Source organism: Mustela putorius, unplaced genomic scaffold (genome assembly GCF_011764305.1).
Source record: "Mustela putorius furo isolate JIRA1106 unplaced genomic scaffold, ASM1176430v1.1 tig00000551_pilon_pilon_pilon, whole genome shotgun sequence".
Lineage (NCBI taxonomy): Eukaryota > Metazoa > Chordata > Mammalia > Carnivora > Mustelidae > Mustela > Mustela putorius.
Genome location: NW_025421412.1, coordinates 3,385,652 through 3,409,049, shown reverse-complemented (window position 1 = coordinate 3,409,049; position 23,398 = coordinate 3,385,652). Strand labels below are relative to the sequence as shown.

The 23,398-nt window shown below is 44.5% G+C and overlaps 1 protein-coding gene across 3 annotated transcripts in view; it reads left to right on the top strand.

The window, feature by feature from the left end:
• Window positions 1-17,743, top strand: part of MYO16 (myosin XVI) — a 481,948-nt gene extending 464,205 nt beyond the window's left edge. For all 3 annotated transcript variants that reach the window (XM_045081327.1, XM_045081326.1, XM_045081325.1), the window contains exon 35: window positions 16,486-17,743. In XM_045081327.1, the coding sequence (XP_044937262.1) occupies window positions 16,486-16,713 (228 nt within the window). In that variant the 3' untranslated portion in view covers window positions 16,714-17,743. The remainder of the gene's footprint in view (window positions 1-16,485) is intronic.
• The last annotated feature ends 5,655 nt before the right edge of the window (window positions 17,744-23,398 follow it).

Genomic DNA, 23,398 nt, shown 5'->3' with positions numbered 1-23,398 from the left:
AAATGTGTTACATCTACATTCTTTATAGTTGTGCCATATGTTACATCTATTTTATCGTTGTCCCGTACAGTACACCCACATACATTGAATATCTCCTCCCAGGCAATGCTGTCACTTTTGCCTTGAAATGTTATGCATGCATGAGACAACTTCAGGGGAGAAAAATCTCCTTTTTATTATCCCAGTACTTACCATTTCTACAGCTCTCCTTCACTCCTAAAGTTCTGAGTTTCCTTCTACTGTTTCCTTGAGCAGGTCATTCACAGCTGATCGAAGAATGCTCCTAGTTTTCCTTAATCTGAGTGTCTTTTTCTTCTGCCTTTATTCTCCAAGTTCTGATTCCCCCCACAATTCACATGTTTTTGTTTACCTTTCTGGTCCACAGATAGATGTGCATTTTGTCCAAAGTTTAGTCATAATTACTGAGAGTGATGGGCTGCTGTGGAGTTAACTTCACTGTGGCCCAGCTGATGTATTTATCCCACAGAAATTTATAATGTTAATGTAGTCAAATTAACCCTCATCTTTATAGGTTATGCTTTTTTGTACTGTTTTAAAAAAAAAAACTTTCTTTTCAAAAAGTCAAAGAAAAAATCTCTCTTACCTTGCTGTCATAAAAATCTATCTCTCTATATTTCAAAGTTTAGGGTTTGGGGTTATTTGTTTGTTGAGGGTTTGTTTTTGTTTTTGTTTTTTACATTTAGGAGTTCATACTACCTGTACTTTATTTGTGAGAATAGTGTAAATTTACAATACAGTTTGACATTTCTCTGCTCCAATAACAATTGCCCCATGCCTTTTATAACATAGGACCATACTTCCAACTAACCTCCAATGCTGAGAACATTGCCTGAAATGGACTATTCTCTGCATTTATCTGTAACCTTCTAGGTTTTTCTTTAATGTTACTTTCTTCTTGTTGGCCTTCCTTGAGCATCGCTTCTCATCAAAGTAGTTATTTGCCTCTATAAATTGGTTTCTGTAATTCTAGAATTCATATATCCTTTTATATAACCATTTTCCTGTATTATAATTACGTGCATGTGTGTATACCCTGCAGACTTTTGAGCATACAGAGAATGCATTGAATGCATCATAATCAGTTTTGCATTCCAAACACAAGCACTCAATAAATTGCCAACTCTGTGTAATTGTCATCTGGTAGTGGCTTCAGATGAATTAAGAGAAGCAAACTGGTAGGATATTTCCTAAATTTGTTCAAATATTTAAATTCCGTCTCATGTTAAAAATGTACCAATAAACTTGGCAAACAAAATCATAGGCAGTTGCATTACTGGTTAGAGGATATTAAAGTCACATTTTATTTGGTGATTATGTTCTAAAGTTGGCATGATTTGTGAAAGTCACATACAACAAGAGAGACTCTGAACATCCCTTATATTGCCTGTAAAAGAAAAAAAAAAAAACAGTGGGCTTTTATGTTTTATATATAAAACAGTACACTTTTAATGTCTACAACTCCATACAATTATATAAAACAACTTAAAGCATTAATAGCATAATATTTTGAATTCTAAGAAACTGAATTGCACAGAATTGAATTTTCAGAGGTTCATTCATTCATTCATTCAACAAATATTCCGTGTGGACCAACTTGTGCCAGGCACAGATCTAGGCACCTTGGTCTACAAAACCAACATCCTTGCCCTCATGGGACTTAAATTCTAACTTTGAAAAGCAAACAATAAAAAATATTTAAATAGTGCATAATATACTAAAAGGAAATAAAATACATTAAGAAAAGTAATCAGGATAAGCAGACCTGGGAGTGACCAGAGTGGATGTAGAGGGAGATTGGGTTGAGTAGCGACTTTAAGAAAGAGGGTCAGCAGAAGCTTCATTGAGCAAAGACAGAGGAAGGAAGTCAGGGAATGAGCCATGCTGATGTCAGGGAGAATGCCTCAGTTGGGGGAACAGTGAAGACCCTGAGACAGCTGCACACCTGCGTTGCAAGGTGGCCAGTGTGGCCAATGGAGCACCAACTCCATGAATTACTAGATGTTTAGATGAAGAGAAGTTGTAGTTAACATTCATTCTAAGCGTTAATCCTAGAAAAGGGAGGCTTTTACATTATAAATGATAGCGGGAGGCTAAATGTAAAATACGAATTATGAATGTACAGTTCTTTTTACGAAACCATTTACCAGGGTTGGAAATTCTGGTCTGCTCAGAATATAAGTGAAGGTAATTGTTTGCCTTTTCTGTGAGTGGAAATATAGATGAACAGAGCTCTAATTTTGCTCCAGATAAGGGAACTGGGAGCGAGGCCCCCGGGAAGCCAGGCTGCGTATTCCCTGCCTAGTTAGCTGTGGAGCTCTGGACACTGACGCGACATGTGTGAATGCACAATTCTGGAAGGAATGGATACTTTTGCCTTGTGCTGAAATTGTGAGCGGTTAATTAGGGTGAAAAGATTTATTTTATTCAAAATAAAAGAGGGGTTTATTTTCTGACCTTAGTCGACCTCGAAGACAGGATTCTTTTCTGATCTCTCTGGTTACATTATTATTTGAAACTGTCATTTTGTATTCCTGACTCCGTCAGAAATAGGCTCTAGAACAAGCTGAGCTGTGGTATCGGGAAGACATTTCATGAGCTCAATGGCATCAAAGCCTGGATTTCTGAATCCCAAGTGGATTTAAATTAACTTTATGCACGTCCAGGTGACTTTTATTATCTATTTTTGGAAAGAACTCTTGATTAAAAAGATTTGCTCTCATGTGTTGCCTACTTTGGCAAAACCTTGTCTCTTCTCCTTCCCAACCCTTCCTGCTATGTTTTCCCTTTGTCTATGTTGTCTAGCATTTGTACCTGCGGGATTTGCCATGACTATGTCTCAAAGACACTGTAATGGACCTCAGAGTCATAGTGACTGCCACTGTGCCCATCAGACCCATTTCTCCTGAGACACAGAGCTGCCCGAGTTTCCCAGATTCCCTCATGGTGCAGAGCAGACCTGTCATGGACACCAACTCAGGGGAGCGTGAACCGTAGTGAGCTGATCCACTTCCAAGCTTGGCCCCTACAAACCCCCCTTTTGCCTAGTGCTCCATGTCCTTCCCCATCTAAAAGCTCGGTACAAGATCCCAGAAGGAGCAAAGCACACTCAGGACAACACGGAAGGCCACCCCTGACCAGAAACACCCGTTTCATCCTTCATCCCAACGACGTACTTCTTTCCTCACAGGCCAGTGCTGCTTATGGTCTGCCCATGGTGGAGCTAACTAATAGCCTCTCATTTACTTAGTTTAGTGTTGCACGTGTGCGGCGAAGCATGACTGCTCTCAGTACTTCGTTATCTAAGTTTAGCTTCCGTTTTGTAGTAAAAATTATTTAAGAGATCAAAAATCGTACCTGCTAATGATACCATCATTAGAATATCACTTATTAGACATTGTAATACAAAGTAATACAAAGTAGTGATCAGTGGTGTGTATCTATATATATAAATATATATAATTGTGTATTTATATATATAATTGTATAATATGTATATTTATAAATTGTATATTTATATATAATTGTATATACAATATAAATATACAATTACATGGGGCGCCTGGGTGGCTCAGTGGGTTAAGCAGCTGCCTTCGGCTCAGGTCATGATCCCAGCAGCCTGGGATCGAGTCCCACATTGGGCTCCTTGCTCAGCAGGGAGCCTGCTTCTCCTTCTGACTCTGCCTGCCGCTCTGTCTGCCTGTGCTTGCTTTCTCTCTCTCTCTCTCTCTCTAACAAATAAATAAAAAATCTTAAAAAAAAAAGTTCTTCAAAAAAAAATTGAAAATTAAAAAAATATACAATTACATATATTTATATAAATATATAAATATATTTAAATTATTAATAATTATAATAATCATTATATAATTTATATACCTTTATATAATATCATATAATATAAATATCTATATATAGATACATTATGAATGTATTAATTATAAATAATTATAAATAATATAAATACAATAGTATTTGATTCATCAGAAAAGAATCCTATCTTTGAGGTCTACTAGGTCAGAAAATAAATCCTTCTTTTATTTTGTATAAAATAAATCTTTTCACTATAATTAACTGTTCACAATTTCAGCACAAGGGAAATTAAATATATATAGAACCAAAGCTTATAAGTCCTAACAAGTGGTCTATCAGAAATTCCTCAAAACCGATAGACTTCATTTTCCTCAAGGACAAAATTAATCCCCTATATCGAGTTGGACACCCTGAGAAATGTTTTCACACTTTTAGGAACTTCTTGCTGCATTAATGATTGTAAAGGAGCGCCTTTCTTGCCTCCAGTTCTCACTTTGATGCGGGCAACGGGTAACTAAATTTTGGAGGGAAAAGTCAAGGTTGAGGACAGAGAATATTCCCTCCCCAGTGCTGTAACTTCCACAGCCAAGGGAATTGCTAAACTGTGTCCCTCTCCTAATTAGAGCTGTTTTTTAAAAATCTCCTTGGATTAGATTATTTTATTAACATCTAGTTTCTTAGGGTGTTTTTTTTTTTCTCTCTCTTTCTTATTTCATTATATCTAATGCCACAACATACAGATTGTGGTTGTTCCCAGAAAAAAAAAAATATGATGAGACATTAATAAATTAACAGATAATCTGTGTCCTTCGCAGCAGTGCGGGTCCCGGCCCGTTGAACGAGTGAGGAAAGGGCTCCTCTGCGACCTCTCTGTCCTCCAAAGCTGTGGAATACTTTACTACCATGAACACCATTCCCTTTAGAACTCAACCCAAATGGCCTTCCCTCTTTTTGTATCCCACGCACCATTTCACTCCAAATCAAATGCCCCATCCCAGTACAAATTTCTTGGCCAGTATATCACTTTGAAATGAGTCGTGTCTCCTCTGTACTCCAATGAGAATGATTATGCAGACACTGTTAGTCGGTTAATGCCGCGTTCCCTCATGACATGCTTGTGGTTCTGTGACGTTTAAGCGTCTCTATTCATCTAACTCTTTCTGTTTTTATGTTTTGTTGCTCAATTTGCATGGCAGCCCTTCGAGGAAGCAGGTCATACTGTGTGGCTCGCAGTCCTGTAGAAAGCGTCACAGGGCCTTCCACTCTACAGTCACGGAAGGAACACGCATTCCCTGATCGACGCACCAGGAAGGCTTCTTGGAGGCCAAAGTCATTGACTAGTACCCTGGAAGGTTGACTGAACTTGGTGTACTCGAATTTGTGTTCTGACTACACCACTTACTAGCCAAGTGAGCTTGGGCTTTAAAGATGAATTTCAGCACCTGTGAAATGAGGCTAATACTACAAAGCCTGCTTATTGCTTCACATGATTATGAGAAAGTACTAGAATAGTCACGTGTGAAAATGCTTGAAGAATATAAAACAGTATCATGAAGATGAGGTTAGAAATAGGCCCTCAGAGACCTCAGAGCACTCTGTGTGTGAGCGTACGAACCAGGACTGCTGCAGAAAGAAAGCGAATTCTAGAATTCTAGGTGTGGCTCTGTCTGGTGGGACGGACAGAGAGACTGTGAGGACGTACGGTAAGGACATTGGACTAATCAGCGTGGCCAGAAAATACAGGACTTTCTGTAACCTCCTGAAGTGTGTAGGCTTGCTTGCTTAGACCAGGCAAAGGGGTCGCATTGAAGATTTTCAAACACACAGATTATGCGAATAGATCTTTTCTTTGGAGACAGAAAATCTAGTAGATTAATTGTCCTCAATAATACCTTCTGCTGTTTGCACTGAGTCCCCTATAAAATCCCGAGAAAAATGTTTTAGAAGAAATCATAATGCTATTACTTTCTGTATTTCCAATATAGTAGATTTATGTTTTTCTATATATTCCATGGATTTGACCTCCATTACTATAATACGTCATTATTATAAACACACCCTAAATATATGTTATCAATTTTGTTATACTCTAGTCACTTTTACTGATACTGTCATGTTTTCTTAAGTGAATTGAGGTAAAAGACCAGAACTCATACAAAATCCATAACCCAGAGTGCCACAAATTAATTACATTGCATGATGTATAATACAATCATAAATTTCTATTTTATAACTTTCCATTAATAGGAAGAAATATACATTCACTCATCAGAGTCCATTTTTATTCAAAGCTATTAACCTAAAATCAGCCACAAAATGCAAATAAATGTCCCTTTAAATGATATTAAATGCATTCCAATATCATATTACTTATGAAAGTTAAGAACAGTCACTATCTTTTTTAAGAAATCAAAGTGTACAGACAAGGTGAAAAGCTAAAATCCTTTCTCCTCCTCTTCACTGCCTGCTATTCAGAGGTAGCTACTCTTGCTTACAAGAGGATTTGTAAAGTGCCTTTGAAGCGATATTTGTCCCTTTTTCGAACCTTTTGGTGATGAAGGAAACAAAATGGCAACAAGAGAAACAAAATAATAAGATGAACTTCATTGAGTCTCTGTATAAATAGCTATTTCCAAATTAAAAAGGATCAGCTCTCTTTGCCTAAACCAGAAATTCTGCTTTCACATTCAGATCATTTTCTTAAGATTTTTTAGAAGTATGAAAATATACAAATCTTTAATCAAAGATTTTTTTGAATCACATGTTACTCTATACCACTTCTCTAGGATCTATTGAGACAGACTTTGGCTTTACAAACTGTGATTTTCGGATTTCACTTTTTAACGTTTTTTTTTTTTCCCCCTCCAACATCTTGTTAGCATCAAGTAGAAATGGGATTTGCATTTGAAACACTAATGTTCACCATTCAGTCAGCCAAGAAGATTCCTTCTTCTAATTTCCATAAATGTCAGTAAATGCCTCTTTTCACCTTTGGGTGATTAGTCAATAGAAAAATCAACTCTGTGACAAATGAACAGCAACATGATTTTACATATGAATTATTTAACAAAGTCTATTTTTATCTTGGAAGGGAAAGACTTAGGGTAAAAAATCAGCAGCAAATTATTAATTTACATGTATTAATATTATTCACAGAAATGCATATCCACAGGAAGTAAAGAAATTTATACCTCATTTTTTAATTAGTTCATCTCATAGAACTCTATTAATGACACCATAGAAAACTATTGAAAATTAATAAGAAGACATATAATAACCTCATGAAGCCTTCACATCACATTGGGTTTCCCTCCGGGTTGTGAAAGATTCCGTGGATTTTGACCCGGAATGTGAGCAAACTAATGAGAAGTGTCCCCCTTGAGATGTAGAACTTTGAGGAGCTCTGTTTTTACGTTCCTTTATCAGATTCTTGTCTTCATGTCCGCCTATACCTCTGGACATGAGAAGGCACAAAATAACTTTCCAAGTCCAGGTGGGGAAATGGACACAAAGATTCAGGTCTTGAACTTCTAAGTATCAAAACAGCAAGATTTTCTCAAACAAAACCCTTTAAAAAAAGAAAGAAAGGAAGGAAGAAAACCCACAGTGAGTTGTCGAGGTGGTAATAGCCAGTGTTTGTAAGTGGCCCTATTTTCTCGGGATTACCGCATCGATGAAGTCTTCTTGTTAAGACCCCCTGAAAGGAGGGGATGTTGTTGGGGGATGGGTACTCCAGCCCGCGGGGCGTGTCTGGACCGCGGTCATTGACATGCCTGCTTACACCTGCTGGGAGCTTGAATCCGGGTGTTCGGAGGCACCTGTTTATCAAGTGTGGAGGGCGTGGCTTCCCCTTCTGTGATCTTCGCTTGAGAACAGAAGGGGGGACGCGAGGCTGTGGCTTGGAGGGTCTGAGCTGACAGGCGGCTGAGGACGGCTCGGTAGGTGCCCTGTGCCCTCCCCCGGTGCAGCACACATAGGGGGGACCCCGGGGACGCTGCCTGCCCTCGAGGGGCTGAGCAGGGCCTCCCGCCTGTCAGCTCCTTGGAGGGGTCTGGTTGTCCCAGCTCCCAGGGGACCGTGACTTTCTGCTCTCCCATACCAAATCACCAAGTGGCTCCTAAGCTTTGAAGCTTTCATACTTGTTTCGAATGTCAAATTTAAAAATAAAAATCACAGAATAATTTCCAGGTATATTATTAGATTCTCCACTGATATTGGTTTCAAAGGCATTGAAGCTGACAGATGGTCTGCACCCTTTTCTAGAAGCCTGGGGTTTGTACCTGTTATACAATAGTATCATTTTTCCCCCGTGCCATCCAAAAATAATAATTCTGGGCATGGGACGTCTTAGTCTGTCTGGGCTTCTGTAAGAAATGCCGCAGACGGCGTGGCTTATCAACGACAGATATGTCTTTCTTGGGGTTCTGGAGGCTACAAGTCCAAGATCGGGGTGCCGGTATGGTCGGGGGAGGGGCCCTTCGGGTTTACGGATGTCTCTCCGTGTCCTACCGGGTGGAAAGTGTGAGGCAGCTTTGCGAGAGCTTTAATAAAACCACGGATCCCATTCATGGGGGTCCATCCTCATGACTTAATTGCCTCCCTCAGGCTCCAACCACAAACAACACCACACGGAGGGTGAGGATTCTGACATGCAAATTTGGGGGGACACAGACATTTGGGCCACTGCATGGGATAAACTTGAGTGTCAGACGCATTGCATGCGTCGGTCCCCTGGAAGGCTGGGGTGGCGGTCGCGCTGTCTTTCTGGGGGCCGCTCACTAGCCATTCAAAGCCATCAAGACATGTGTGAACTCAGAGTAACTAATGGGCCTGGACCCACACCTGATTGATTTCAGGGCAACAGAACATTTTGAGTGAGTTCCCAGAGTTTTATGGTGTTTGCAAGAACCATATCTGAATCCGTGACAGGAGAACTGCCTCCCAAGTGTAAGAACGTGCTCAGGGTCCATCTGGCCTTCCTTGAAGGATCTCTCTCCCTTTCCTCCCCTGTCCTGGATGGCGGTGAGGTGCCCAGGCCCCAAAATTTACTTTTTGAAAAATGAAACCAGAAATCTAATACACTGTGTAAGAGGAGATTTCAATACACAGCAAGCAAACCCAGTTAAAAGAGTCTTTTTAAAAATAGCCTCCGGAGGCCATCAGGGAGGAGGAATTTATGCACGTCCCCCCCGGGAGGAGCCCAGACTTGTCGCCTGCTGCAAACCCTCTGCCCGCACCTGAGTCCTTCCTCATCAGGACCCCAGGACAGGTCCTTTCCTTTCTTCACTTCAAGAGAAACCAGCTTCCAAAAGTTTCTATAACCCTAACGTGTCAATGAACCCAACCAACCCCAGTTAAGCCAGTCTTAATCCCTGTTGTAAATGGAGGACCTAACTGAGAAGGGCACTCGTGACCTTCACCGTTATTACTCTGTCCTGTCTCCTCGGAGCACGGGAGTCAGGTTTCTGCCTGAACCCTTCTCCCAAGCTGCAGTCCTGGCGGCCCGAATCAAGGCCTGCTGGCTTAAATTTTCAACAGTGAGTTCTTTCTCTCACTGACGACTGTGATCAACTTTCTCCCTTCTCCCAAGCATGTCGCTGGGCATTCGTACACGACCTCTGTTTCAGCTCTCCAAGGGCCCTGGGCACCCGGTGCTGGGTAGAGATTAATTTACTCACTTTGGACTCGAAAGGACATCCCTGGTCTGAGCAAGAAACACATTCTACCTCCAGAGACTTCTACCCACATGGATCCACATTTTCCTACTTACGTATCTTATGTGACCTCTTTTAAATTTTATTTTAAAGATATTATTTATTCAGTTGAGTGAGAGAGCAGAGGGTCAGAGAGAAGCAGACTCCCCGCTGAGCAGGGAGCCCCAACATGGGGGCCGTTCCCAGGGTCCTGGACCATGAATTAGCAGAAGGCAGACGCTTAACTGACTGAGCCACCCAGCCGCCCCTATGTGGCCCTTTTTAAATAGAAGCAAGATTCCCCTTAACCCTGAACGTTTCTTAAGTTATTATAATAGTAAGACACACACGGTTCCATAAGATCTCTGTAGACTTTCACCTGTCATTACAGCTGTAAAACCAAAGCAAACTTACAAACTCAACATGACAAAAACCGACAGAAGCAAAAAATTGTCGTTTACAATGTTCGTGCTAGGTGTGATTTTGTTCAGCTGAAATGAAATGACGGATGACAAAGTGAAGGTGGTCAGACTCAGATGCCAAGAACGTGGGTCCGTGTCTACCACCCTGAGCCCTTGGGGACCTCAAGCTTCTGCCGCTTCTCTCGGCTTGAACTGCGGGGCAACTGCCCACCTCGCCCAGGCTGCGGTCCGGCTCAGCTCTTTCTCAGAGGAGGATGCCTCATTTGCTTATGAAACCATCCACTGTTGCCTCATTGATCTGCAGCGATATCAGCAATATTCCCTGTGTCGTCCGCTTGTAAATAAAATACGAAGTCGGAGAGTAAAGTCTTGCTGAGCACTAGCTTAATGATTATAGTGCTTTTGAAAAACTATTTTGTAAAGAAAAACGCACTAAATACTAAATTATCCAAGAATGCGAGGACCCCCAAAATAACATATACAAATAGCTATTTACTATTCACTAAAATCTGTTTATCTTACTCCTGAAATTTGGAGAAACTCTGGACCTTTCATTTCTTCGCGTATAACTTTCTTTAGTTTTAAATTTATATATATATAAATATATATATAATATAAAATAATATATTATTATATTATTATAATATATAATGTAAAATAATATATTTATATTTAATGACATATAAATGTATTTTATTTTATGATTAATAAAATAATATATATTATTTTATTAAATATATATTTAATAATATATAAATATAAATTTATGTGTGTGTATATATATTTATGTGTATAGAATAAATCCAGTGGGTTGCTCAGTATGTGAGATTTCCTTGTTGATAAGGAAGAGACTATGTTATGTTACAGAGGGCCCCAAATTGTGAGAAGTGTTCTCATGTAATGTTATCTGTTCGACTCATCAGGATAATCATAATTCAGCAATGTTTAGGGTTTTTCTCAAGTCCAAGAGCAAACAATGACAAAACCGTAAGACCCTGCATTTATAGGGCACTGGCTGCTTCTTTAAGGCGCGCTGTTAAGTGGCCCGCGCACATTCCTCCTGTAAACCGTCCCGCGTTTTGTTGAGGTGGACTGTTCCTGCCAGCTCACCTCACAGATGAGGAAGCTGACGGGCTTGTTGGCACATGCAGGATTCTGGCCCGCGCCCCAGTTGCCAGGAACTGGGTTTTAGACCAACGCTGCGTCTCCTCGAGCGAGCCCTGGGGCGCTCGTGGGCCAGGGATGCTTTGGGAGAGGATGAAGTCCCGTGTCCCTCTTGGCTTGTGTACCTGGAGTCCTATGAAACGCTTCTTCTCACCTCTTCTTTCCCCTTTTGCAATGGTGGCAGCCTCCTTTTTCAACATTCAGAGCAAACCTCCTCTGTGGAGCTTCTCCACACCCTCCTCTGCAAGCCCCGTTTCCCACGTGGATCGGGAGAGGGGAGATTTTTAAACGACATCTTCCCCGTTGCTATGCTGTGTGCAACAAGTGAAGACAGCTGTGTGTTTGGCTTGCTTCGGAGTTCCTTTAAAGGCAAGATATTTGTCACATTCATGGAGCACAAAGATGGGACAGCGTGGACAGCCAAGGGATCATAGGTAGGGGACAATTTTTACATCTCCAGTCGTTAACACTTGCTTTTTGGTTCTGAAAGATGATGATTTTGTGTCCAAACACTGTACTATAAAACACGCCCACAAAGAAAATAATTAAGTGGCGAGCTCTCTGCAGGGACACGGGGTGGAGATAGATCTTTGAAGCAAGGTAAACAAGCTTCAAGTTACAAGATCCCAGTAGGACACCTGTAGCCGATGAAGAAATCAGGATAAATGGGGCGGGGGGGTGAGGGGTAAGAAGGCGCCCATTTCCAGCTCTACCCTTGACCCCCAGCATCACTCCCTCTCTTTCTGAAAAGAAATGGCTCCCTTTCAACACCAAAACTTAATTTAAAAAATTTTTTTTCACCCTGTCAAGTCCCCGTCCTGTTTCCTCCATCCCCCACCCACCTCCCCTCCGCTGACCGGATGTGCGTCGTCAGTAGTCACGAGTCTATTTTCCAAACCAAAATTTTTGTTTCAAAGTCATTCTTGCCTTCTTAATGATCATACGTAATTTATCATGAAGCATGAAATAGTGGTAGAGGAAGCTGTGAGGGTTTTTGTTATTTCCCACAGGTCAGGAACCTTACAGAATGCAGAAACACTGATGGTGATGTTTGCGGAGCGCTGGGTAACATTGTGCACACTTTGTAGTGCTTGTATGTTACTTGACCTTCGTTTAAATAATATCCATAGTTGCCATTGTTTGCTATTCTAAAATACTAAAGCCCTTTTACGGCTTTTGACAGATGTGATTTTTGTGACTCACGGTCTAATAAATTCAATAAATCCAAATAGAGCAGATTAAACATCGTTCGGGGCACACCGTTCTTATCTTCTTATCTAATCATCGTCTCTCGGATCATAATTTTAAAATCCCCTCTGAACTTCTTTATGTTGCAAGTAGTGACCTATGATGTATCCTTACACAAAATTTTAACTCTCATTTAAGGAATAACCTGTGAAAATTCTTTGTTTTTCTTTCTTTAAAAGAAAATCAATAATGTTAGTATGTTACCATCTCATTTAGACCATTCTGGCAACTACCCTTAGGTACCTATTAGATTTTGCTCAACACCTATTAATCTCCATAATAGACAATAAAGTTCCGTGGGATCTCTCAATGAAGGGTTTATTCTGAGCACTCGTTGATTATTGCAAACATCAGTCACGTTTCTACTTATCAAGGAAGCATGGAAAGCGCCTGGTTGTTGATTGGAAGATGGGGTTCTTCTTTACTTACTACATTATTCAAGACATCAATAGCCTCATTAAGAAAATGCTTTCTAGTGGATTGGGTATATAAGTCTCACCTTTTACAGTGTACTTGGGAATTCAGATATTTTTAGTAAACACTGAGAAGCTTTGAAAGGAAAGAGAGCATTCCCCCCCCCCCAAACATTGAAGCAGTAGCTCAGGGGATTTGGGACATTTTCCATCAAAAGCCTCCTCTCCAGCCGCCGTCAGATCAGCAGCCGCAGAGTGGCTCTATCTGGAAGTGCGTTCCTGTTAGGAACGGCTTGGCGGAGGCCCACCTCATGCACGGTTTTGGTCATTATGAAGGGCTGTGGAAGAGAGTCTGGGATTGAGAGGAGACCCAGAATGGATGTGCTCTGGGGCTGGCGTGGGGACAGAGCTGTGTGGCTCTCCGGTGCCCCGGCATGAACAGAAACACAGTCTGTGCATCCGGCCATGGAAAAGCAAGGCCAGCTGCTGGGCGGAGATGTGCATGCTGCTGGTCCAGTTTTTATGCTTTACTCTGTCTTGTTAGAGCTGCCTCCATTTTCATGGGACTTCTGTATCTTTCTTGTTCTCTTTTAGATTGATGGAATATTTATTATTTCACATTTCCTGTATGTAACTTAACATGTCATTACATGTTCTCTCCCTGCGTGTTCTACAGTTTGACTAGAGAAGAAAGCGTGCATTTTCTACTTACTGCCTCTTAAGGGACTTTTGTTACCCTGACCATTTCCCTAATGCTGCTAGAAGCCTACCGCCTCGAACCTCCCCGCAACCCCTCCTGGCTTTCCCAGGTCGTCCTTGGTGTGCATTCCGGTTCTACAGATAATTTATGGTCCATAAGGTGTCCCAACAGCTAGCTTCTGTTTACCCTTGGATTTAATTCTGGTGTCCATGAATTTAGAAACTTAATTAAGAATTAAGAAATTTAAAAACTTGATTCTCTCCTAAGTTTCAATTTTTTCCACCTGGGGTCATTTTCCTTCTCCTTAAAAAAAATGAGAGACTTCTGATGGCAAATTTTCCCCTTTTATTGTCTAAAGGTATCTCTATCTTACCTTTTGAGGGTTATTTTGATTGAGAGTAGAGTTTTAGGCTGAATTAGTTTCTTCCAGTACTTTAACTCATTATTTTCTGTCTTCTGCTTAGAAGTCCGCTTTCCCTCTCATTGTTGTCCCTCTGAAGGGAATGTGTCTCTTTCCTGTAGATTTTAAAGCTTTTTCCTTTGTCTTTGTTTTAAGAGGATCTACCTTGTGCTTTCTCACTGCTGGTGGGGGCCTGTGTGTTTGCCTTTTGTGTGGTTTCGCTGAGCCTCTTGGGTGTGTGGATTGATGCCCTTTGGAAGTTCAGGAAACTTATCTCTTTGAGGACTGCCCTGTCACATTCTTTGCGTATCTCTTCCCTCTGGAATTCCTTTTATGTGTGTCTGTTCCGCGTCTTCCGTGTGTCCATCATTTCCTCTCTCTTAAGCATGTCATCATCACAGGTATTTTAAAGTCTCTATCGACGAACCCTAAATCAGGATCATCTGGTGAATCTGCCTCACGCTCTGATTTTTAGTGAACTTCCTTATCTCTCCGCATGCCATTTCTGATCACGCAGTAAGCGTCGTGGGTCAACAAACTGTAGATGCTGCCGAGGCTGCGCACGACGAGGGAGAGATGCCACCATCACATTAGGGGGCAAAAGCACGGGCGGGAGGCCTCAGTCCAATCCCGGATTGAGCCGCGGTGCAGAAGCAGCCTCTGCTCTGCCTCTCGCCCGCAGGCAGCACCCGCCTGAGCTTTGGCCTGTGGGGTTTTGTTCCTTCCCTCTGGAAGAGCCCAGATGCGCTCCAGCCGTGCATTTCAGAAGTCTTGCCCCCTCTCCAGGCTGTGCAAAAATCTGCAAGTCTCCCAGACGAGACGGGTCAGGCGCTTGAAGCTCTTCTCTCCCCCTATCTCACCCTCTTCTGAAGCACCTCAAACACCCCAAGGGATTTCACTCTGGTTTTTTGTAAGCTTTTGGCCTAAAGCACCACTCCCACATACAGCTGGAGAACTTAACAAATATCTCTTGGGGAAAACGGTGATCATCTGAGGGTCTGCAAATTCCCAATCTGTGTCTCTCGTCTCTTACAACTGCAACATGTTGTACAGTTTCTCTGTCTTCTAGAAAGGGCTCTCTAGACCTACAGAAGAGCTCAGAATTGGCAAATGTCCCAGGAGAGGGGAAGAAAAAGAAAACAGCTGGTCATTATCTGTTCAGAAAGATTCAGAATTTCAGTTTCTCTGGTTCTCAGAGCTATCTGATGCTCTAAATATATGATTTGGGTAATTTGTCTTTTTTTTTTTTTTCATCTTTACAATGGGAGCCGTAACCTGACATGACCTTAAAAACCCTATGCAGGTGGGAAGTTTTCCTGTTTTGTTTCTAATTAGATCAGCGTAAAGTTAGGTTACTTAACAAAAACAATACCTCAAGGAAGCTGGGGGGAAAATCAGTTCAGATGGTAAAAATATTCTTCCATCAATTATATACTCTCTCATAATAAATCCCGTGAGAGTCTTATCCGCAGATTGCTTTATGTGCTGAACGTGGGCCAAGGACTATGGATATACAAGAGCTCGGAATCCACAGAGTGAACGAGATGGCAGCTGATAGTAACAGCCAGGTGTTCACGGGGCAGTAGAGGCGCTAAAACACAATCGCAGAGGAGGCACACGGGTTCCACTCAGTCCCACGGAGGGAGAGGAGAAAGGGAGCGTGGCAAAGGGACGCTGGTCTTCAGCTCTAGCCCGCTTTCTTTCACTCTCGTTCGTTTTGCTGGGAGGCTGGGAGCTGCACGACCACGAAGCAGGAGGGCCTTTGGAAGTGGGCTGGGACGTCTAGTTTCTTCTGAATTCTCCCCGGTATCCCCGCTGTGATGTCTGCACACTCACTTGAGGATGCCCAGAGCAACCGTGTCCTTGGGAAGCGACAGGAAGAAGCCCATGCAATCACACTGTGATGCTGTCCTGCAAAGGTCCATCAAGTTCTGTCTGTCTGCGTCCAAGGACAGCAAGCACCCGCTGCTGGTTCAGATCACGGCTCTGATTTGCCGCTGCAACCTAGAGCGTGTGCTGAGGCCCCGGTGAGGTTGCAAGTGTTTTCGAGGACCTATAACTCGTTCCCTGCTGCAGGGTGGGCTGTCCTTGACCTCACTTTGGTCCTGGAGACGGTGTCTGTATCCACGCCGTTCCCTGTTAACACTGACCGTGGATGGGCTCTCTCGAGCAGCCCCATCCCTGGGCTGATGCCTCGTAGTCAGGAGTAGACTCGTGCTCCCTGAACAGATGTGGACTAGTACTGCCTAGATGGGGGGGGCCCTAGAATCGGGAGAACCTCGAGAAACCCAAAAAGCTCTATGACACACAGCCTCTCGGTTGTGATGAGGGGGAGGAATGGGATGTTCTAAGAAGGTGTACTGCAATAGAGGGCGAAGGGCCCGCTCCTGGAACTCCCTGGATGTTTCTCTCCTCAGCCAGTGTCCCGGTCCTCCCTGCTCTGTTCTGTGGGCCGCCTGCCCCTGGCCCTTTCCAGCCCCGGGGTGGGGGCGGTTTCCCGAGGCAGCAGCGCCTGGAGGCTGGGAAGCCGGCGAGAGCAGCCCCGGGGGGCCCTCCCGCTGCCTCTGGCCATCACAGCACCTGCTGCTCCAAGTCTCCCCTCTTCCCCCCGCAGGTCATCCAGCAGCTGCGGCTCTCCGAGAACGAAAGCGCGGCCCTGCAGGAGCTCCTGGACTGGAGGCGGAAGCTGTGCGAGGGGCGGGAAGACTGGCAGCGCCTCCTGCACCCCCCGGAGCCCAGGGCGCCTCCCCCCCCTCCCTGCAAGAAGCGCACGCTGGTGAAGAAGCCCGAGGGCGCGTCCTGCGGCCGGCTGCCCTCCGAGCTGTGGGACTCCGGGCTGTGAGCGGCCGCGCGCTCAAGGGCCCGCCGCTTCCCGGCCGGGGCCCCTGGCACGCGTCTACACGAGTGGCCCGGACCCCGGACGGAGGCCGGACTCGGCGCGTGTGCGTGTGCGCCCGTGTGCCTGTGTGTGTGTGTGTGTGCGTGTGCGCGAGTGCGTGTTCCTTCTCGCCCGTGCGGGGTACGCGCTCCGTTTCTCGGCCCGCAGCCCCCCCGGTGGAGCAGGCGCTGGACAAGCGCGGGGCAGCGCCAGCGGGACCGGGCGGGGCCGTCGAGGGTCGCGCTCCGGCTCTGGGGTCGGGGTCCCCGATGCTCCTGGCCCCTCAGCCGCTCGCCCCCAGCATACCCTCCACGACGGACGCCTGGTGTCTTCGTCGGTCGTGTTGTTTGGCCATTACGAACCTGATGGTGATGGTCCGGGTTCTGACCCGTTTTCTAACTCTTCGCAGTTGGTGCTCCCTTCAAACACAAGTGTGAAAACGCGTGTCTACAATTTTCTCTCCTCCCGCACCTTTTTTAAACCTGAAGGACCTAACCCCCTCGAGACCGTGTCATTGCTTTAGCCCGCATCAAGCCTGTGCGCGCGGACTGGGTCCCGGGGTTCCGCGGGGCCGCCTGGGGAGGCCCGTCCCCCCGGGGCCGCGACTCTGCGGACGCGCACGGCCAGCTCCTGCCGGACTTCTCCTGTCCCCGCGTCACCCTCGGCCGCGGGAGCTCAGTGGAGCACGGGGCGCTCCCGGGCCGCAGCTGGCCGCGTGACAGGGTCACCCCGGAGGTCTGCCCAGTCCAAAGGAGCTCGCTCGCGGGGACCCACTGCACCGGGCTGTGACGCCGCCTCCCAGGGTCGCGGTCCCCTTGGAGCTGTGCCACTGGCTCCCCTGCTCCAGTCCTCAGCCCTCCCGTAACAGAACCGCCCGTTTATCCGTGTGCTTCTGCGGCGGTCGGGATGCCTTCAGCGGCGCCCCCCGACTGCCCTCGCTGCTTGGAACGCCGTGTTCGTACCACGTCCCAATAAACGGTGCAGCTACAGTCTTCGGCGGTGGTGTTTATTTGGGGTTGTTGCTGTGTCCCTGGCCGAAGAGCAGGGGCATTGAAGCCATCCTGTCCCCGCGGCCTGCCTTCCTCTGCGCTAGCAGCCCCCTGCAGGCTTTGGGCACTAAGGGTCTATTTTAAAATAAAGGTTTTATGAATATTCAGGTATAACGGCCATGCAGGCAAATGTCAGTGTTGAGAATAATGTGTTTGTTATTTAGAAATAAAAGGCTGCCAGGTCCACAGATGATTTCCCTTAAAAAGGTAGTTTCTTAAGGTGCCAGGGAAGAAGGTCTGGGTCAGCCAGGGGGCATCGGGCCAGGGAACCCAGGGGCCCAAGCCTAGATTGCCATGTGCTTGGTAAGGATGGGGAGGCAGGGTTTGCAGGCCTAGAATTGGTGAGTTTGAATAATTTCAGGGGCTCCGGGTGGGAGGCTGTCCCTGGTTGTCTGGTACTTGGCCCTGGGCCGTGGGATGGGGGCAGGGTCACTGGCTGAAGAGGGACCGCCCATGAAGGGGGTGCTTGAGTGTGGGCTCCAGAGTGGTTGGCAATATCTATTATATGCAGGCGATGGGGAGGGCTGTTAAAGCATGAAAACTGTGAACATGGAAAGGCACAGTAAATACAGGGTCAGCGACAACATTACTGATGCCGTCTGACAGGGAGGCCTTCCGGGTCACCTCCCGCTTCTCGCCACACCCTGCCGCTCCCGGCCCTCTCCCCGACGCCTGACTCCCGCACCAGCCACCAGCAATGGAAGAAGCCGGCTTTCCTTGACCTACATGGCTTCCTACATGGCTGGCCTTGCACACTGTGGCTGCCTAATGATCGTGGACCATAAGTCTCAACTGATCTCCGCCCGCCTCCAACAGACACAGTGTATTTATTTGGACCAGGGTGAAAAGCAAACTGTTCCAGCATTGTACCTTCTGAGAATTTGTTTCCATTGTGCACTGAACACTGGCTATGACCCTGCAGGCGCTTTGCACACATCATTCCTAACACAGACCTCCCTGGGAATGACCATCTACCTACTCATCCTAGAATTAAAGCCTTAAGTAGGCTATCAGATCATAAACCCTCATCTTTATGGTTCCAAAGCCCATGTCCCATTAACTTGATAGGCAGAAATGTTCTGCTCATTATATCAAAATATATCTTTAAAAATCTTCAAACTAAATGACTCTTGGGGGATACAGTGTTGCGTGAAAATGGGAGGTAACACTTTCCTGGAGAGCTTAGGCAGAGTGGGCTGTCCCCAACACGGGTGGGTCTGAAGGACACCATCCCCTGTTCTGTTAACCTGGTCACAGTTTTGGGCACGTGTAGGTGTAGGCTGACCTGTCTGTCACCTGCTAGAGGTATCACGGGCATCTGGGAGAATTTAGATGGGCTGAGTCTAGGAATCCCTTTGTCCCATCTAATGTTTGTTGACCTTGCAGAGGCAGAGAACAAACCCTGTGAGGGTATCTAGCCCACATTCAGGCGTGTGTTAACTAGAACCGTGTCGTCGTGCCTGTTCCGATGTGACGGGACAGGCAGCGGACTGGAAAGCATGAATAGCCACGACAATAGAAACAATATTAAGAGTCATAATAATAAGAGATAAAGTCTGATTCTGTGTGTATGTATTAAAGGTACTCCCGGCATGGTTCTCTAATGATTACGACACTGTCAACAAAATGAACAGAGGTACTATTCTGCTTAATAAAGCATGGAATGTTATTCCATGTAAGCAAGATTTCAACAATTATGTATGTTTGCAATATATTTAATGATGGTATTTTAATTGCTATCAGACCATAAGGCGTGAATTATGATATATTATTGGGCCTGAGACCTTATGTTTAGCAATATAATTGGTATGAATTATTACCCCGTGTTCAAACACTGCCCAACCTTATTGCTTTTTTAAAAAATGCTTTATGAGTGGTCTCTAAAAACTACTATCAAAATGTTTAGAGTGGGTTAAAATGATTTAAAGTGTATTTTCTAGAGTGGAAAAATATATTACTATTCTTAAATTGTGGTACCTAATTTAGTAGAATTATGCTTACATAAATCTACCCCATAAAAACAACAGCCAATTAAAATCTTAGATTTGTAAATGAACATCCCATATAAACATTACATGAGTTGGACAAAAAGTATGTTATGAATTCCACAGTCTAGGAGGACAGATAAATTTCTATCAAAATTCTATTGCTGTCAATTTCCAGCGAGACATCAAACCCAGCTCCTGTCACGATAAAGGGCATAAGGTTATTATATAATAACATTCTACAGTGGAACACATTTCACTCCTGGCTATCACTCTGCACTGCCAATTTTTTTTCAAACTTTTAAATGTATATCTTTAGCTAGAAGTTAATAGGGTTTATTTTTATGCTTATTCTCATCAGGAAATTAAAAAAAAAAAACAACATTAAATTAGCTGGAAAAAAACAACAACTGTGTTCCGAGTAAAAGTTCAGTGTAATTTCATTACATTTTTCAAATTGTTTTTAGCTGCACATAAAAAAGCCATGTAATGGAGATGAAAGCAATTATATTTCTATTTATGGTGCAATGGTAAATTCTCTGCAATGCTCATGGTTTCCCAAAACAGTAGCACTGCTTTCAAAAAACTAAAAATATATTCTCTCCCCCCATCCCACTTCCTTTACATCTTATTCATAAGCAATGACTTTATCAAATAGATTCTACTACAATGTTCTAGCCATGTGAGTTACAAAGATACGCATATAGCATGGGGTTGTAGCATGCTGAGTTACAGATGGCAGAGAATTACCTTTGTAGTCCCTTCACTTTCCCTAAGTACTGGAGACCCCTGGGCAGCTCCATTATTGTGTTTCCAGTAAGTTTTTCTAAAATCCAGCATGCTTTGTAAAACTTTAAAGATGAGTTTTTCAAAGGCTAAGTCTTATTAGCTGCCTATAATACATACCTATTACCTCTTCTAATTTGTCCCGTCACTTTTCAGATTTAAAAAAAAAAAAAAAACAAAAACTCTTTATACCTGAACTATTTTGTATGCTTTGACAGCAGCACAGTGTAATCTGGATGCACATAGTTTACCCGATTGTTACAACGGCAGGAGAAGAGCTTGATGTCTTCTCATAGAAAATATTAAAGGTGAATAAATCTATGCATTCATTTCCATTGTTGCTCCACAAAAGGAATGCATCGAATGTGTCTTTGCTTCACTTTGAATTAGTCATGGGCAGATAGCCGGCATATCCGCTGGCTTGCCTTGCCCGACAACCCCGGGGAACACGTGCGGCTTCAAAGCAAGGTGCGTGACATCTTCCTGATGTCACCACTTAGCTTCTAAAGTCTAAAGGGAATGAAAGAGAATGAAACCATGGATAAATCCCAAGGGAGAGATCAAAGCTCGACAGAAAAAGGAAATAAAACCAAATTCAATTTGAGGTTTTGATCTTTTAAGATTTCAGCAAACAAAGGGACTTGAGGTCCATGCTCTCAAACAATTGACTGAAAAGTGTATGAATTCTGCCACATTCTGAAGAAAGGTTTTCTTTACCGGACCTATTTTTGGGAATCTGTTCAACTGAATTTAATCAAACTGGGTCTTGAGTGGTAACAAGAGAAACAGTGCTACCCAACAGAGTCCCTATTATGGTTCATCAACATTACCGTTGAATAAAATCACCAATCTTCATATCACAAAAGGAACTTTCTGATACCGTTTTATGTAAGTCGGTTGTACATGTGTGTGGGTTGTGGGGGAAATAGTTCTCCAGAAAACTTTGCAATTGGTGAACTGCTGTCATTCCCTTGGGTGTAGAAGCTGTTATAAAAAGATAACATTCTATATTTTAAAAAGCAAGAAAAATTCCCTGGCCGAAGAGAAGAGATGCCACGGGAAATCCACGTAGAAATTGCTTCAGTGCCTGAAGGCTGTCAAGGGTCGGGAAGGAGGGAATTTGAGGCGACTCTTGTCTCATTACTGATCTCCAGGAACAGTTGCCTTTCAGCCCCATATGAAAACAAACCCTACAAAGACAGGAGACTTAGTGCCAAGAGCATTCACAAGCCAAAAGTTTATCCACAGTGACTCAAAGGAAAACTCATTAAAGGTACAAGTTGCTACGTCTCCCTGTTCTACTCCCGGTAGTTGGCGTTTGGCCCTGGTGAGTCTCCAACCCTACCTATGTTTGCTCTCAGGTAGGCTAACTGTTTCAACCAATCACCACAGAAGCTAGTGGTTCCACACAGTAGACTATTCTAGATTTCTCCGTTACCTCACAGTCTGACACATGTGGACCCCAAGAAGTCATCCCGAGACCAAGGGTCCTTCTTCCCTCTCAGGTCTCCAACCTCCTCATGGCCTGTGGAGGGCTCTTTGGTCAGCCAGTGGGTGGAGAGGACCACAGAGGGCTGGACATGGGGGAGTCGCAGCCTGCCCAAGAGAGGCTCAGGTCACTTCTGTTCATATTCCATTGACCACAACTCAGTTGTGTGATGACTCAACTGGAAGGCAAGATGGGAAGTGGCCCTGCTTTCTAACCCAGAGGAAGAGAAAACCATTTGTTCAGTTAGCTAGGATCTGTCGCGCTATGTGAGCTAGGGAGCTCCTAGCACAGATACCTAAAATCTATTTTCTATTTCCTTGTGTGTTCAGACGTCGCCTAGGGCAATTTACCTTCCACCAGCCATGAGCACAGGACCTCCCTCCGCCAGCCACCAGCCACCCACCTTTCCCCATGTCCCCCAGTGAACTGTCCTTGGCCAGCCTGGGAGCTCGTGCAATGAGGGTGGGTAGGAGATGAGAGGAGACGTGGGGGCATTCTCACGTGCCTGCCGGCTCCTGCTCTGGGTCTGGTGGTAGAACAGCTGCCTTCCTCTTGTGGGAGATTCCCTGCAGGTCTTTGCTCTCACATCTGAGCACAGAGATGCCGTTCTGTGTCCACTGTTGCCAGCAAGACCTCCTGAGCCCTTGGGCATCGGGAGAAATGCCTCTCCTCCCTGAGGTGTCCCTAATCTCCATAGGAGACTTCATCGGGTGATGCACTTGGCCTCTCCAAGTGTTCGTCAAAGGACCAGCAGAAATGACATCACTGGGAGCCCCGCCCCCAGACCTGCTGAATCAGAGTCTGCATTTTAACAAGACCCGCAGGTGATTTGCGTGCTCGGGAAAGATTGAGCAACACGCCATGGACTCGTTCATGCTGGCTCCCTGGTGGGACCATCTCCATCTCTCTCATTCTGAAGCTAAGGAAATCATGACTCATGCTTGTCAAACCATCTTCAATACTCATTGGCAGAATGATGTCACCAAAGGTTTCCTCCAGGTAAAACCAGGTACGGAGAGTTGTAGTTTGTCCTAGACCAGGAACCTGGCCACTCACTCCCTCTGCTGTCCTAGGAAGCCCTCCGTTCTTAATTCCAGATGTCTTCAGAGGTGCAAGTACCCACCAACCCTCTCTACAAACGTTCTCACTCAGTCTGGCTTCGGAGAGGGTCAACAACGGGAAGACAGGTTCCAAATAGCTTGTTTGTTGCAGGAGCATTTCGAACAGTCCTTGTCTTCTGTCTCTTATGCTCACACTTCTGCTCTGATCTGGGTGCCATGATACTCTCACAGGTGACTTTTAAGTATGTCACTAGTTTTTGGTTTCAGCACAACCTCAGT